This window comes from Pectinophora gossypiella, chromosome 23 (assembly GCF_024362695.1).
Source record: "Pectinophora gossypiella chromosome 23, ilPecGoss1.1, whole genome shotgun sequence".
NCBI classification, from domain to species: Eukaryota; Metazoa; Arthropoda; class Insecta; order Lepidoptera; family Gelechiidae; genus Pectinophora; species Pectinophora gossypiella.
Window position 1 is genome coordinate 3,397,731 of NC_065426.1, and position 15,055 is coordinate 3,412,785.

The 15,055-nt window shown below is 37.7% G+C and overlaps 2 protein-coding genes across 2 annotated transcripts; one reads left to right on the top strand and one right to left on the bottom strand.

Moving 5' to 3' along the window:
- The first annotated feature begins 524 nt into the window (after positions 1–524).
- LOC126377354 (UDP-glucosyltransferase 2-like) lies at positions 525–4,128 on the top strand. The gene is made up of 4 exons (XM_050025075.1): positions 525–1,656; positions 1,834–2,056; positions 2,470–2,689; positions 3,640–4,128. Exons 1-4 carry the CDS (start codon positions 835–837, stop codon positions 3,917–3,919), a joined length of 1,545 nt encoding a protein of 514 aa, XP_049881032.1. The 5' UTR covers positions 525–834; the 3' UTR covers positions 3,920–4,128.
- A 7,597-nt stretch (positions 4,129–11,725) lies between these two features.
- Positions 11,726–14,608, bottom strand: LOC126377353 (UDP-glucosyltransferase 2-like). The gene is made up of 4 exons (XM_050025074.1): positions 13,686–14,608; positions 13,194–13,416; positions 12,359–12,578; positions 11,726–12,134 (listed from the first exon to the last, which is right to left on the bottom strand). The coding sequence occupies exons 1-4, from the start codon at positions 14,505–14,507 to the stop codon at positions 11,849–11,851; spliced, it is 1,551 nt and encodes a 516-aa protein (XP_049881031.1). The 5' UTR covers positions 14,508–14,608; the 3' UTR covers positions 11,726–11,848.
- Positions 14,609–15,055: the final 447 nt, after the last annotated feature.

A 15,055-nucleotide genomic window follows, 5' to 3' on the forward strand; every position in this document is an offset into this window, starting at 1 on the left:
AAGTTAAGTTATGGCTGTATTTTGAAAAATGGGAGTTAGCGGGAAAAAATGTTGTATGTAAAAAATCTAAACTGCATAAGTCAGATGCTTGAAATTTGACATACACTCTCCCACACACACAAAGATCTCTATTTTATAACCCACCACGCGGCCGAAATCGCGGGAAAAAGCTAGTAATTATATAAACGGAAGAGTAATCATAAATTTTTGCGACGTAAATTTCCACTTGATGTTAACTGAGAATCATAAGCTGAATCATCCTCCTCAGTATTCGTTACGATGTTACTAGCACCCTGTATTTTTAGGATATTCTTTAAATAGATAATTGTAAAAAAAATTATTCAAAGTATTAAACGTGTTTTATTTTGTTATGTCATCAATAAATTTAAACGAGTTTTTTTGTTTATCAATTTGTATTACAAGGTGTATAACCTTTTTACCAGTGTTTAGTAGAATTGAGACGCATTTTAAGACGCGAAGTGTCCATTATAAGTTGTAACTACGCACAATGATTTTATAACATATTTTACGAACCCAATTTGTATCTTGTGTGTAAAATCATTGACATAAATAATTATGCTGTTCGCCTTATTCTGTGGCATAATATAGTCGTCGTTATTATATTGTCTTATCTGTAAAGGTATTTAAAAATAAACAAATATATATAATAGTTAAGATATACGTATATCACTATGATTTGCAAAAAAAATACTGTAGCATGCTGATAACAACAATTATTAAAAATATCGTCGTTATTGTCTAACTCGTATAAATACTAATCACTGTATCTCTGTGTTGGTTATTACTCTGGGAGAAACAACAATAGTGAGAACAATGTTATTTAATTCGCTATTATTGTGTACTGTGATAGTGATAAAATGTGAAGCAGCGAGGATTTTAGCAGTGTTTCCTTGTCCCTCTATAAGTCATCAAGTTGTCTTTCGTCCGTTGACCCAAGAGCTGGCCAAACGTGGACATGAAGTGGTCGTCATAACAACAGACCCAGCATTCCCCAAAGGAGAAACTCCAGCAAACCTTACCGAAATAGATGTTCACGATTTATCTTACAATATATGGGTGAAGAATTTCATTGAATTATCGAAAGGAAAACAGCAAGATGCACATGACCAAATGGAAGTTGCTATGGATACGTTGAACACTATAATTAAGCAGCAGTTGCAGATGAGTGAAGTACAAGAAATCGTGCGTGGGGGACAACATTTCGACTTAATTTTCGTTGAATCCGTTGCAAGGCAAGCATTGGCTTTTACACAAGTGTACAAAGCTCCTGTTATTTTGATCAGTTCTTTTGGTAATGTTTATTTCGTACAAGAAGCTTTAGGAATTCCAACACACCCACTGCTTTATCCGTCAGCAATCAGTCATAGATTGTACAATTTGACATTCTGGGACAAATTCAGTGAATTATACAAATATTATAGATATATGAGATTCGTGAATAATAATGAAGAAAAAGAGAATAGGATGCTGAGAAAATATTTCGGGGAAGATCTTCCTTCAGTAACGGATCTGCTAGCAAACGTTGATATGTTATTTTTGAATATGCATCCGATATTTGAGGGAAATTTTCCTGTACCATCGGGCGTAATATACATTTGGGGGATTCATAAAAAGGAACCAAAGGATTTGCCACAGGTAATTTTTTTTAAATTGTAATAACTTAGCTTATGTCTGCATTGGCTGATGCCAATGGATGAGTACAAAACTCCAATTTGTGAGGAACAGTCTCATTTAAAAAACATATTACTCAATTTGTATTTCAAAAAATTTGCACGTTTTAAATTTATTTGAAATGACGAAACAAAATTTCAGGATTTAAAATCTTTCTTGGATTCCTCTGAACACGGAGTGATATACATTAGTTTTGGCACAAACACCGACCCAGCAAATTTACCTCCAGAAACGATACAGATGTTCATCAGAGTGCTCTCTAAACTTCCCTACGATGTTCTGTGGAAGTGGAATACGGATGAATTGCCTGGAAGGACTCCTAACATTAGAATAAGCAAATGGTTCCCACAATCTGATTTACTTAGTAAGTAATTGCAGTCACACACACACACACACCCACACGGGATCATGTTTTGTATTGAATAATGTTAGGCTTTTCTTTTCTTAGAACATCTCGTACTTACATGCGCTGCAATAATGCTATTGCACAATTGGAAATTAATATACGTAGTATCAAACTTGAGAATTCGGTAAGGAAGTACAAGACAGTACAGTAGATAAGTCATTATTAAAACTACAAGCGTTTTCCATATTGGAAGTGGGAAAATCTACTGAATTCGTAGTCAGTAGTCGTTTGGGGTAGGCAGAGGCACACAAGTAATGAGCGGACAACATGCAACCACTTTTGATACTATGTCCTTAGAAGGATATCACGATGATAAATTGTTGGATTCATGTGATCATCTTCTTGCTCGCCAAATATTTTTTTTTTTTCAGGACACCCAAAAATCAAACTTTTTATCACACAAGGAGGTCTTCAATCGACTGATGAGGCTGTAACAGCAGGTGTACCGCTGGTCGGTATACCCATGCTGGGAGATCAGTGGTTTAATACTGAGAAATACGTCCATCTTAAAATTGGTGTGCAAATAAACGTTGAAACTGTCACTGAAGTTGAGTTCAGAAATGCTATCAATACCGTAATTGAGGATGAAAGGTTTGTTAACGATTTGTATTTTAAAATGTTTACTCCACAGCATGAATTAGTATTTCATATCGTTACTAAACTTAATAATATGATTTTCTTTCATTTCACATAGAACCTATTAAACCACTTGCTGTTATAGTGTCTAATAGGTTTCACAGCTAAACAGAAGTAATATTATAAAGTGGTGACATGGGTTCTAAATTTGATTGCTATGATTAATTAAACTAAGAATATAAATTATTTCGTCTATCTAATAAAGATAAAATATTAACTCATTGTACAAAAACTTATAGTAATCGTGAATGGAAATGCAGTTTGTAAAAATCGAGTAAAGGTGAACGAATCTCTTGTAACATTAATTTTGATTTTAAAGATAATGTTACACGATTTAAAGGCTAACTGATGTACGAAGACTGATTATATTTTGAATTAGTAGAGGTATGATTTAAGCAAAAGGGTGGGACTTGCACTTGAGAGAAGAATTGCCGGAGAGAAATAAGTATGTTTATCCTTGTACAAAAAGCCGTCGTGAGCTGTTTTACCCAGTTGGTAGAACGCTTACCTCTCGCAGGTTTGATTCCAGCACATGCATAAACCAATGACTGTCGAATTTGTATTTGATGTAATGTTTGGAACATAAATGATTATCACGCGCTCAGCGGCGAAGGAAAAACATCGTAAGGAAACCACATTCCCGAGAGATAGATTTTCGGAAGTACCTAAATGACCTAACTGGCGGGTTTCCCTTCACGGGTTGGAAGGTCAGACTGGCAGTCGCTTCTGTAAAAATCCGGAACTGTCATCTCTTCTGGTTAGGTAAGCAGACCCCGTGTAAAACGGGATAATGTAAAAAGTGTTTTGAATTTGAATTTGAATGAGGTTGTTACAAAGTGTATAATTTTATCTCATGTTGTATATAGATTGATAAAATGTATTAAATTAACCTATTTAATTGACAGCTATAGAAGAAACATCAAGAAGTTGTATGAGTTGATGTCTGACCAGCCCGAACAGCCTCTGGAGCGTGCAGTCTGGTGGACAGAGTACGTGTTGCGTCACTCCGGTGCCAGACACCTGCGGGCGCCCGCTGCCAACATCTCCTGGGCTGAATACCTGGAGCTAGAATTTATGTCAAAATTACTCTTGGGTCTTTTTAGCGTCATCGCATTTCTGCTTGTCGCTTTGTACCAGTTGTTTTGCAAGAAATATTTTTTCTATGACAAGTTAAAACGGGAATAAATATTTTTTTTCATTTGGACATTAAATTATGTCGATAGTATGAATTCTTATGTGATCTAGAGTCGGCCGATGGTTATAGAAAAATACCATTAAAGAAGGTCTTTGTTGAAAGTGATCAACTATTTTGTTGTATTTTGTATAATGTAAAAAGATGCCTCGATATTTTTACAATGTTTTTTGCTGTATATCTAATTTGAATAAGGTTTGAAATATAAATAAAAAAAAACATTTCTTTTGCAAAGTTGTTTTATTATAAACAGAACAACAATTTACGTGCAATAATGTACCTTTTTAACAATGCAAAGTTATAAAAACACATGCACTAAAAAGTATACACATTTAGTGTACCTTCAAATTAATAGCGCGACATTCGCATGACAAAATACCATCAAATTCAGTTAAACCTGTAAGATCCGATTTTACAGACCCAATATTAAAAAAAAAAGATTTTTTGATTTTAAAAGAACATTGCACGTCATGACTTAGTCTAACAGTTCACAATATCACAGATACAAGAATAGACCCTAATTATCTTCTTGGCCTTGAATCTTTAATCAACATAAATTTACTTACAAAAAATCACTACTATATCACAATTATAATGATGATCTATTTTTTAATGACACACACACACAAAATCATTAAAATTAGTATTAACCTGTTGGCGTATTAATGGTGACAATAATTTAAATTTAAGATGAATATAACAGTGCTGATTCCAGTACACACCCTCTAAATTTATTTTAAGTTATACCTGTCATTTTCTTATCCGCCGAAAAAGAAAAGGACGGGTAATCGACAGTCATAAAATTTAAGAAACACACGTCAATTTTAAGCAGAAATTTAAAAAACCTTTCCAAAATTGTATCCTGGTCAATAACCCGACAGAATTAAGTTGCCAGCACACGTCAAACGGATGCCTTCTAAGCGAGATGCCTATTTTATTCGCCCGCGACATTCTTTCATTTTAAAATTAACAGTCGTCAATCATGCATTGTTGGCAACACCAACACGCGCGCGCATGCGCGATACAAAGGACCAGAGGACAGGAGCGCCGCGCGCGCGGACCCGCCCACTTCTCGACCGACTCCGCCGCCGCCGCACGCGCGCTTGTTTAATTCGTCATATAATTATTTCGCTGTAATCTAAAGTAATTAAATACATTTTTATACTTGTATTTAGCGTCGTTTAATTTAACTTCAACACACAGTCTACTTAACATTTTGGTCCTTCGAGCTTCGCGTTAAATTCACCCGGCAACGGCGACGACGCCCATCGTAACCGCCATTTTGAAGAGACGCGGGATTACGGCGCTAATCCAGACGAAAATCAAGACGAGACCATCTACACAGCGCAGCGAAGATCAAGCAAGCGGCAGTCGAGAAGTCCACTGGAATTCAGTTTCAACGCCCGCGACATCGCGAAACATCGTGACCAGCAAGCAGCGTTGAAACATCCAGTGCCGTCGTCAAAGTGAAGCATCACCGGCGACATCAGAAGAACAACCAGTCAGATTGTTCTAAGGGTTTGGTGCAGCAGTCGTGAGTCGTTCCAATTAATTACTCCCTGACACAAACTCATTTTCAGAAACTCAGTGTGTGTGTTCTTGTTTAGGTATCTCAATACCTACACAATATTTTTCAGACCTATTCAGACATTTTTCAGACCCATTTCAGATATTTTTCAGACCCATTTCAGACATTTTGCAGACCTTTTTTCAGACTTATTCAGACCTCAGATTGCTAAATAAATTTCATACTTCATACGTATAACCTATGTGCAACCCCATTAACACCTACTCAGCTTGGCTCTAATTTTTATTGAAATTAACCCGCACCCAACATTCCACAGCACTGTGTTCGCTTTTGCTGTGGTGCTACTGCACGGCCCTGCCACGTCACCAGCCTGTCCCGCGCAGACACCCGCGCACCCACGCCACGCGCCCACGCCACGCGCCTGCGCCCCTGCGCCACGCGTCCGCGCCCACGCCGCGCGCCAACACCCCGCCATCTTGTTGCACTGCACTGCATTCGCCGCTCTCACCTTCATTTGCTAATTTAAGTATTGCATTTCTTTTTTTGGTTATTCTGCTCAGAACATTTTGCAACAACATTTTCATGCACAAAACCTTAACCTTTTTTTTAAATTTTATTATAGACAAGTGAGTAATACAGGTATTTTCAATAATTTTACAGTAAAAAAGTCAACATGTCGAAACAAAGTGCTAGTGATTTAATAAGAAAACGTAGTATACTTAAAGGAAAAGTGACCATTTTCAAAAATTATATTGATCTCATTGCCTCCTGTCAGTCATTAACAGATGTACAGCTTTTTGAATTAAAAAATAGACTGTCAGTATTCAAACCAATATACAACACCTTTAACGAAACACAAACTTTAATAGAATCCCTTGTGGATATTTCAGAATGGAACGAAGACCTGCCAGACCCGGAACGTGAGAGGTTCGAGAATGTCTACCACCCTCTGGTAGCCCAAGCGACTGAATTAGTTTCCAGACATGACAAAGCGGTAACCAAATCTATGTCGGACACTGACAAATCAGGTGGGACCAAATCATTTATTAAATTGCCCACAATTGACTTACCACACTTCTCCGGAGACTTTCATGATTGGCTTGAGTATAGGGACACTTTTCAATCTCTTATTAACAAACACAGCACACTAGATAACATTCAGAAATATCATTACCTTCGTGCATCATTATCAGGCAGTGCCTCATTAATCATCAAGTCATTGGAAATGACTGGTGAAAATTTTGAAGTGGCATGGGAACTTTTATGTGAGCGCTATGACAACAAACGTCAGCTTATAGGCAATCACATTCAGGCACTTTTTAGTATAGCTAACATTCGCCAAGAATCAGCAGAATTATTGAGAATGTTATTGGACACTATACAGAAAAACCTCAGAGCTTTAGCCACGCTTGGTGAACATACAGAGCATTGGGATACACTAATCATTTATTTAGCAGCAAGTAAATTAGATTCAACAACACTCAGACACTGGGAGGAACACAAAAATACACTAACAGATATGCCCAAACTTGATTTTTTTTATAAATTCTTAAAAAACCGCGCTGACTTATTGGAAACTTTACGGGACTCCAATATAAATAATAAAAACACTCCTCAATTAAATAAAAATGATACATTTGCCAAGCAGGGTAGTAGTAAAAATACTTACACAGTACAATTACCTACATGCTCCTTATGCAGACAAAAACATTTCTTATTTTCTTGTCAAACATTTAGAGACATGACAATTGAAGGCAGATTAAAAGAAGCAGAAAGGCAGAAAGTTTGTTACAATTGTTTACATCCAGGACATGATAGTAAACATTGCAAAGGAGGAGCATGCAAGTATTGTAATCAGAAACACAACACACTCTTACATTTAGAACGAACAAAAAACACACCAGTCACACTTACAAGCACACAAAACAAATCAGTGTTACTGTCAACTGTACAAATTAATGTCTATGATAGAGATGGTGTGCCTCACCTTGCACGAGCCTTACTGGACACTGGTAGCACCTCTTGCTATATCACAAGACATCTGTGTTCAAAATTAAATTTACCTCTTCATAGCATTGAGACTACAGTGACAGGTATCACTAATCAGAGCATAAACATAAACAAAAGCACCACTATACAAATAAAGTCAGCACACAACTGTTACGAAACAGAAACAACATGTCTAGTAGTCAATCAGATATCAAATTCACTTCCTAGTGCATACATTGATAGGCAGATGATTAACATCCCACAACACATACACTTAGCAGACCCAGACTTCAATATTCCTGCTCCGATTGACATATTACTTGGCTCAGAAATATTCTGGCAAGTAATACGGACAGGAAGGTTGTCATTAGGTAAACACCAACCAGTCTTACAGGAAACAGAACTGGGATGGCTAATCTCAGGCTGTTTACCTATAGATGGTATCAGTCAACCTAACAAAAACAACACATGTTTTTTTGTTAGTCAGATTTCAGATCAGTTAACTCGCTTCTGGGAGTTAGAAAACATCACAGACACTTCAGAAACCTCATCACCAGATATTCAGACATGTGAAGACATATTCTCCACAACCACAACACGGGATGAGACAGGCAGGTTCACAGTGAACATTCCTTTTAAGCAGTCACCAGATTGCCTAGGGAATTCATATTATCAGGCCAAGCAGCGTTTTCTTAACATAGAAAAACGATTCAGCTTAGACCCACTATACAGACAGGAATATGTAGACTTCATGCAGGAGTACATTGATACAGGGCACATGACTAAAAACATACAGACAGACAGACAAAAACCCTCCTATTACTTACCACATCATGGTGTAATACGTGAGGAAAGCACAACTACAAAATTCAGAGTAGTGTTTGATGGTTCCGCAAGAACATCAAACAAAATATCACTTAATGATATTCAAATGATAGGTCCCGTAGTGCAAGATGATCTCACATCAATACTAATCAGGTTTAGACAACATAAATATATAGTATCAGCTGACATCGAAAAAATGTATCGACAGATACAAGTCAGACAGATACAACGGCCTTTACAACAAATTGTTTTTCGTTTTGACCCATCCCATCCACTTGACACGTATACACTAAACACGGTCACTTATGGAACAGCATCAGCACCTTTTCTCGCCACACGTTGCTTGAAACAGGTGGGGCTGGACTGTCAACAGGACAAGGAAATCTCAGAGGTGATAATGCGTGATTTCTACTGTGATGACCTACTCACTGGGTCTGATAATGAGACACGCCTTACACACATAATTCAAGAAGTAAATAATGCATTAAAGTCAGCACAATTTCCTCTTCGAAAATGGCAGTCCAACCACCCTGACATATTACAAAAGGCACAGTTATCATCAGACTCTCCACATCACACAGTCAATTTAGGTAACAAGGAGGCATCTAAAACATTAGGTATTTATTGGAATCTTAAACATGACACTATAACGTACACTACGCAAATAAAAAACACAGACCATGATAAAATCACCAAACGTAAAATTCTCTCCACCATAGGACAGATATTCGACCCATTAGGTCTCATAAGTCCTTCAGTTTTAGAAGCTAAACTATTAATGCAAAATATGTGGTTACAGAATATTCAGTGGGATTCATACATCCCACATGACATTCAGAAACAGTGGAAGGCGTTCGTAGACTCCTTAGCAGCTTTAAAACAGCTTATAATACCCAGATATGTTTTTAGTTCACAGAACAATGCAGAACTACACATATTCTGTGATGCTTCACAGAGCGCTTACGGAGCATGCGTGTATGTGCGCACGCAGGACCCTAACGGCGCTGCGTGTGCACGACTATTCATAGCCAAGTGCAGAGTAGCTCCCTTAAAGAGCTTAACTATCCCACGCCTGGAGCTCTGTGCAGCACTCACAGCTGTTAGATTATACAAGAAGGTCATTGACTCTATTCGTAATCCACAGATTATTTCAAATTGCTATTTTTGGAGTGATTCAATGATCACCCTATCATGGATAAAGTCATCACCTCACAAGTTAAATGCATTTGTAAGTCATAGAGTCAATGAAATTCAAATCACAACAGGCCATCACACATGGCGATATGTACCCACGAAACAGAACCCCGCAGATCTCATATCTCGTGGTCTCACAGCGACTCAACTCATACATTCAGACATGTGGTTTTCAGGTCCCGAGTTTCTTAGGTATGATGAAAACAGCTGGCCCACATCACCCGGGCACCTCAGCGAGTCTGACTTACCAGAAACAAAAAACCACACAAACACAGAACATTGTTGCATGCAAGTAGATAAAAATTCATTTATTTACGACTATTCAGACTTTTCAAAATTAACACGCATTACAGCATACATATTAAGATTCATTAACAATTGTAAACAAAAACTTCACAACAAACGTAACTATACAACATTAACAACATCAGAACTTAATCAAGCAAAATTTCAATTAGTGAAAGTTTCACAATTGCATTCTTTTCCAGATGAATATCAGTCTCTTCTGCATAATAAACTTCCAGTTAAACATAAGTTTCACTCATTGCATCCTTTCATGGATGGTCGCGGTGTCATTCGCGTGGGCGGCAGGCTCGCGAACTCGCGATTTTCATACGACAAAAAGTTTCCAATGTTATTACAATCTAATCATTACATTTGCAAACTAATTTTTAATTCTTATCACAGAGCACTTCTTCATGCAGGCCCTCAGCTTCTACTCGCCACCATACGCGAGACATACTGGCCTCTCGGTGGCCGCAATTTAGCTAGAAAAACAGTACATACATGTGTCACATGTAAAAGATATCAAGCAAAACCAGTTACACCTATCATGGGTAACTTACCAGAACCACGCATGCATTCAGACTTCGCATTCACACACGTCGGGGTAGACTACGCCGGGCCAATCATGATCAGTAACCGTAAGGGTCGCGGTAGTCAATTAATAAAATCATACATATGTGTATTTGTATGTTTTGCAGTGAAAGCCGTACATTTGGAGTTGGTTACCGACTTGACTAAGGAAGCCTATTTAGCTGCATTGAATAGGTTCATTAGTCGTCGTGGCAGGCCTTCTCACATTTATTCAGATAATGGTACCAACTTTGTAGGTGCTTCAAATGTCGTTGCAAAGTTCTTTACAGATAATCAGAATGCAATACACCGCAGTGCAGCAGAGCAAGGCATTACTTTTCATTTCATCCCTCCATACACTCCCCACTTTGGTGGACTGTGGGAGAGTACTGTGAAGTCCACAAAGCATCATTTAAAACGTGTCCTAGGCTTAGCCCATCTTACGTATGAAGAGATGTACACAGTACTAGTTCAGATTGAAGGCATTCTCAACTCTAGGCCCATGACGCCTCTCTCTTCCGATCCGTCAGATCTTACAGCCCTCACACCTTTTCATTTCTTAATTGGACGATCTCTAACTGTGATTCCTCACCCGCAGATCACTGGCTGCAACCCGCTGCGTCTGCCGAGATACCAGCGAGTTGAACAGCTACGTCAACACTTTTGGAACCGCTACTACAAAGAATACATTTCACAGCTCCAAACGCGGTCCAAATGGCAGCAATCTCGTGGACAACTGGAGGAGGGCATGCTGGTCGTCGTCAAGGAGGAGGACGCCCCGCCAGCCCGTTGGACCCTGGGCAGAATAATACACCTTCACCCTGGAGCAGACGACGTCGCGAGAGTTGCAGATATCAAAACCCAAGCAGGCACCATAAGAAGGGCCTTCAATCGAATATGCCCTCTTACATGACCGAGGCTCTCACACTTGGCCCCCGGCACAAATGACCCGGCTCATAACACAGATGACTCGCAGACAACATAATCAGAAAGCAGAGAGCTACTTCAGAATGCAGACAGCTAAATCAGAAAGCAGAGAGCTACTTCAGAATGCAGACAGCTACATCAGAAAGCAGAGAGCTACTTCAGAATACTGATAGCCATTTCAGAATACAGATGGCCTTCACACAATGCACATCACGAGGCCTTCACTCTTGGCCCCGGCAGAATGTTGGCAACACCAACACGCGCGCGCATGCGCGATACAAAGGACCAGAGGACAGGAGCGCCGCGCGCGCGGACCCGCCCACTTCTCGACCGACTCCGCCGCCGCCGCACGCGCGCTTGTTTAATTCGTCATATAATTATTTCGCTGTAATCTAAAGTAATTAAATACATTTTTATACTTGTATTTAGCGTCGTTTAATTTAACTTCAACACACAGTCTACTTAACATGCATCCCTTTCGTCATCAGCGAATAAGAAAATGGCGGTTATAACTTAAAATAAAATAAGGAGGTATCTTCAGAAATCGAGGCCATTATTTCAAATATGACAAATTGTACTAATATGGGCTAGGATATTTATAAAACTAATTATTTTTTAACTTTACATTAACAACTTGGTTTACGTAAAATCTATACAATTTGTACAATACGATACTTGCTAAAGAAGCAATAATAAGGAATCCTATCAAGAGGATGGAGAAGAATTCCAACTGAAAGTATTCAGCTAAAGAAATGTTGGCAGCCGGAGATCGCAGGTGCTTTGCTCCTGAGTGACGCAAAACGTACTCTGTCCACCATACTGCTCGCTCAAGAGGCTGATCTGGTTGATCACTCACTAACTCATTTAGCTTCTTGATATTTTTTCTATAGCTGTAAAATAAAAGATTGTAAATGATATAAATCATTATCCAGGTAGAAAACTTAAGATTCCAAGCGATTCGAATTTTGGATGCAATGTTTTAAAATTTGTAACATTCTTTATGATTTCATGTACATCCTATTACTTGAACATCTTTCGTAATATTGTTTCATCTTTTGTAAAAAACAGTTGGAAAAAATCTAGCTTTCTACAATGTAAGTTACGAGTTACTAACCTTTCATCTTCAATAACATTGTTGATAGCATTCCTGAACTCATCTTCAGTAACAGATTCCGCATTTAACCTGATACCAATTTTTAGATGCACGTACTTCTCAGTATTGTACCACTGATCTCCCAACATGGGTATACCGACCAGAGGTACACCAGCTGTTATAGCCTCATCAGTAGATTGTAGACCTCCTTGCGTAATGAATAATTTGATTTTTGGATGTTCTGAAAAAGTAAAATTACGATATTATTTTACAAAACAAAAACGAACATTGTTATCATGCTTTTTAAGGCTGAGGAAAATATTGTGAAGAAACCTATATGCTTTATAAAATATGAATTTGGTGGAATGTGACAGAGTCTGTTAATAATGTCGTTTTGGAAGGAAACCAGATTTGTCAATATCTTCAGTTTAAGTAAATGAATCCCAGGAAAATAACTCAGTTTTCAGAATAAGACTTGCGCTATAGGTACCGTAGTAACTGATGTAATGTTTTACAGTTTTATCAAGCTCAGACAAAATGGTAGACACAAAGATAACGTTATCTTTACGTTTTAAATACCTATTACAACCGATAAACGTTTAGATAAAGTTGAAGAAACTGATTGCAAAGCGACTTCCAATTTGAATTTTTCTTCGGGGCTCCTTAAACGTTCATTTAAGTATTAAATGTCCTCCTAGATCTTACAATATTCCATTAAAAAAGTAGATTTAATTTGTGGCCTAGTTAAGACTATGATTTGTACATAAAGAACTAGCAATAATGAGTCAATCAGGAAAACATTAATTAGAATACACGTGTAAACTGTAATCTTGAAATGAAAAATGTAAATACTTACTAAGTAGGTCAGATTGTGGGAACCATTTACTTATTCTAATGTTAGGAGTCCTTCCAGGCAGTTCATCCGTGTTCCACTTCCACAGAACGTCGTAGGGAAGTTTAGAGAGCACTCTGATGAACATCTGTATCGTTTCTGGAGGTAGATTTGCTGGGTCGACGTTCGTACCGAAACTGATGTAGATGACTCCGTGCTTAGATGAATCCAAATATGACTTTAGATCCTGAAAATGAAAATAATAATTTAATATAAATATGAAATGAAGCTCTTAAAATTCAGTTTTTTGACGAAAATTCCATTTTCCTTAAGCCATTATCTTTTCTTGACTTTTCTGCAGTACTTTTGTTTCTATTGCAAGTAATAAAGTGTATTGTCCAGAATCTTTCGTTATTTTATTTATAACAAATCATTTCTAATACTATAGGAGATTGAACTTTACAGCAAGAAAAAAAAAGCTGTGTAAACACCCAGATACATTCAAATTTGACATACCTGTGGCAACTCTTTCTGAGCCTTTTGATGAATTCCCCAAACGTGCACGACTCCTGGTGGTACCGGATAATTTCCCTCAAAAATAGGATGAATGTTCAAAAATAACATATCAATATTATTCTGCAATTCAGAAATCGAAGGCAAATCCTCTCCAAAATGTTTCACCAGCATTGCGTGTTCTTTTTCTTGATGATTGTTTATAAAATTTAAAAATTTATAATGCAAGTATAATTCATTGACTTTCTCCCACAACGTTAAATTGTACAGTCTTTGTCGTAAAGACATTGGATACCATATCGGATGTGTCGGGCCGCCAACCGCATTGTATATATTAACCATTGCACCAAATGAACTTATCATAATTACTGGGGCTTTATAAACATGCGAAAATGCTAAAGCTGGTCTTACAATAGCTTCCACAAAAATAAGGTCAAAATGTTGTTTCCCTTGTACAATTTCTTTTACTTCTTTTGTCGATAGTTGGTAATCAATCACATTGTTGATGACGTCGAAACCAGTTTCCATTTGTTCAATTATGTCTGCCTTTTTACCTTTGGACAATTTTAAGAAACTATCCCTCCAAATCTTGTAAGACGTGTCGTGTACATCTATTTCTGTGAGATTAGCTGGAGCTTTTCCTTTGGGGAACACAGGATCTGTTGTGATGACCACCACTTCATGTCCACGTTTGGCCAACTCTTGTGTCAACGAACGGAAGACAACTTGATGACTTATAGACGGAATAGGAAACACTGCTAATATCCTCGCCGTTTCACAGTTCGGCGCCAAGATAGCGCACAACATTATCAAATACACTAACATTTTTGTGAGTTGTTTCTTTGATGGTATTCAATAGGCTAATATTAAGAAATCATAAGAACGCGTCTTTTATACACAACTTGTCACAGTAATTATGATTATCAATTTAAGATTTGACAGTCACGGTTACCACGACAAGGCAAAATAGCGTTCACAATTCTCGTTCGTGATTTCGCGCTACCATTTTCAACCTCTGATAAAAAATTGCGTAATATATTAATCGTAGTTACAAACTGATTCGAATAATTTAACCTTTATTCACTATATCGTGTGGGTCACAAGGTGTAATACCCACCCCATCAACCACCACCTTCTCCTTCATTTAATATGAAGAATATTATTAATACAGTGTTCAGTAATTGATATAAAATTGACACAAATGAATGATTTTGTAAATAATAGTGAAACTGATTTTTGACCATAAAAGCACGTCAGGATTATTCCGAATCGTACGTACAGTCATGAGCAATACCATGTACCCACTTTAAAACCCAGTCACACTGTCATATTTGACATTTAATGAGACTGACTTGTGGGTTGCTTCTTCTTCT

Coding starts and splice junctions, on each gene's coding strand:
- LOC126377354 (XM_050025075.1), top strand. CDS start 835: ATGTTATTTAATTCGCTATTATTGTGTACTGTGATAGTGATAAAATGT. Junction 1,657..1,833: donor AACCAAAGGATTTGCCACAG/GTAATTTTTTTT, acceptor ACAAAATTTCAG/GATTTAAAATCTTTCTTGGA. Junction 2,057..2,469: donor CCCACAATCTGATTTACTTA/GTAAGTAATTGC, acceptor TTTTTTTTTCAG/GACACCCAAAAATCAAACTT.
- LOC126377353 (XM_050025074.1), bottom strand. CDS start 14,507: ATGTTAGTGTATTTGATAATGTTGTGCGCTATCTTGGCGCCGAACTGT. Junction 13,417..13,685: donor CTCAGAAAGAGTTGCCACAG/GTATGTCAAATT, acceptor TTTCATTTTCAG/GATCTAAAGTCATATTTGGA. Junction 12,579..13,193: donor CCCACAATCTGACCTACTTA/GTAAGTATTTAC, acceptor TTACTTTTTCAG/AACATCCAAAAATCAAATTA.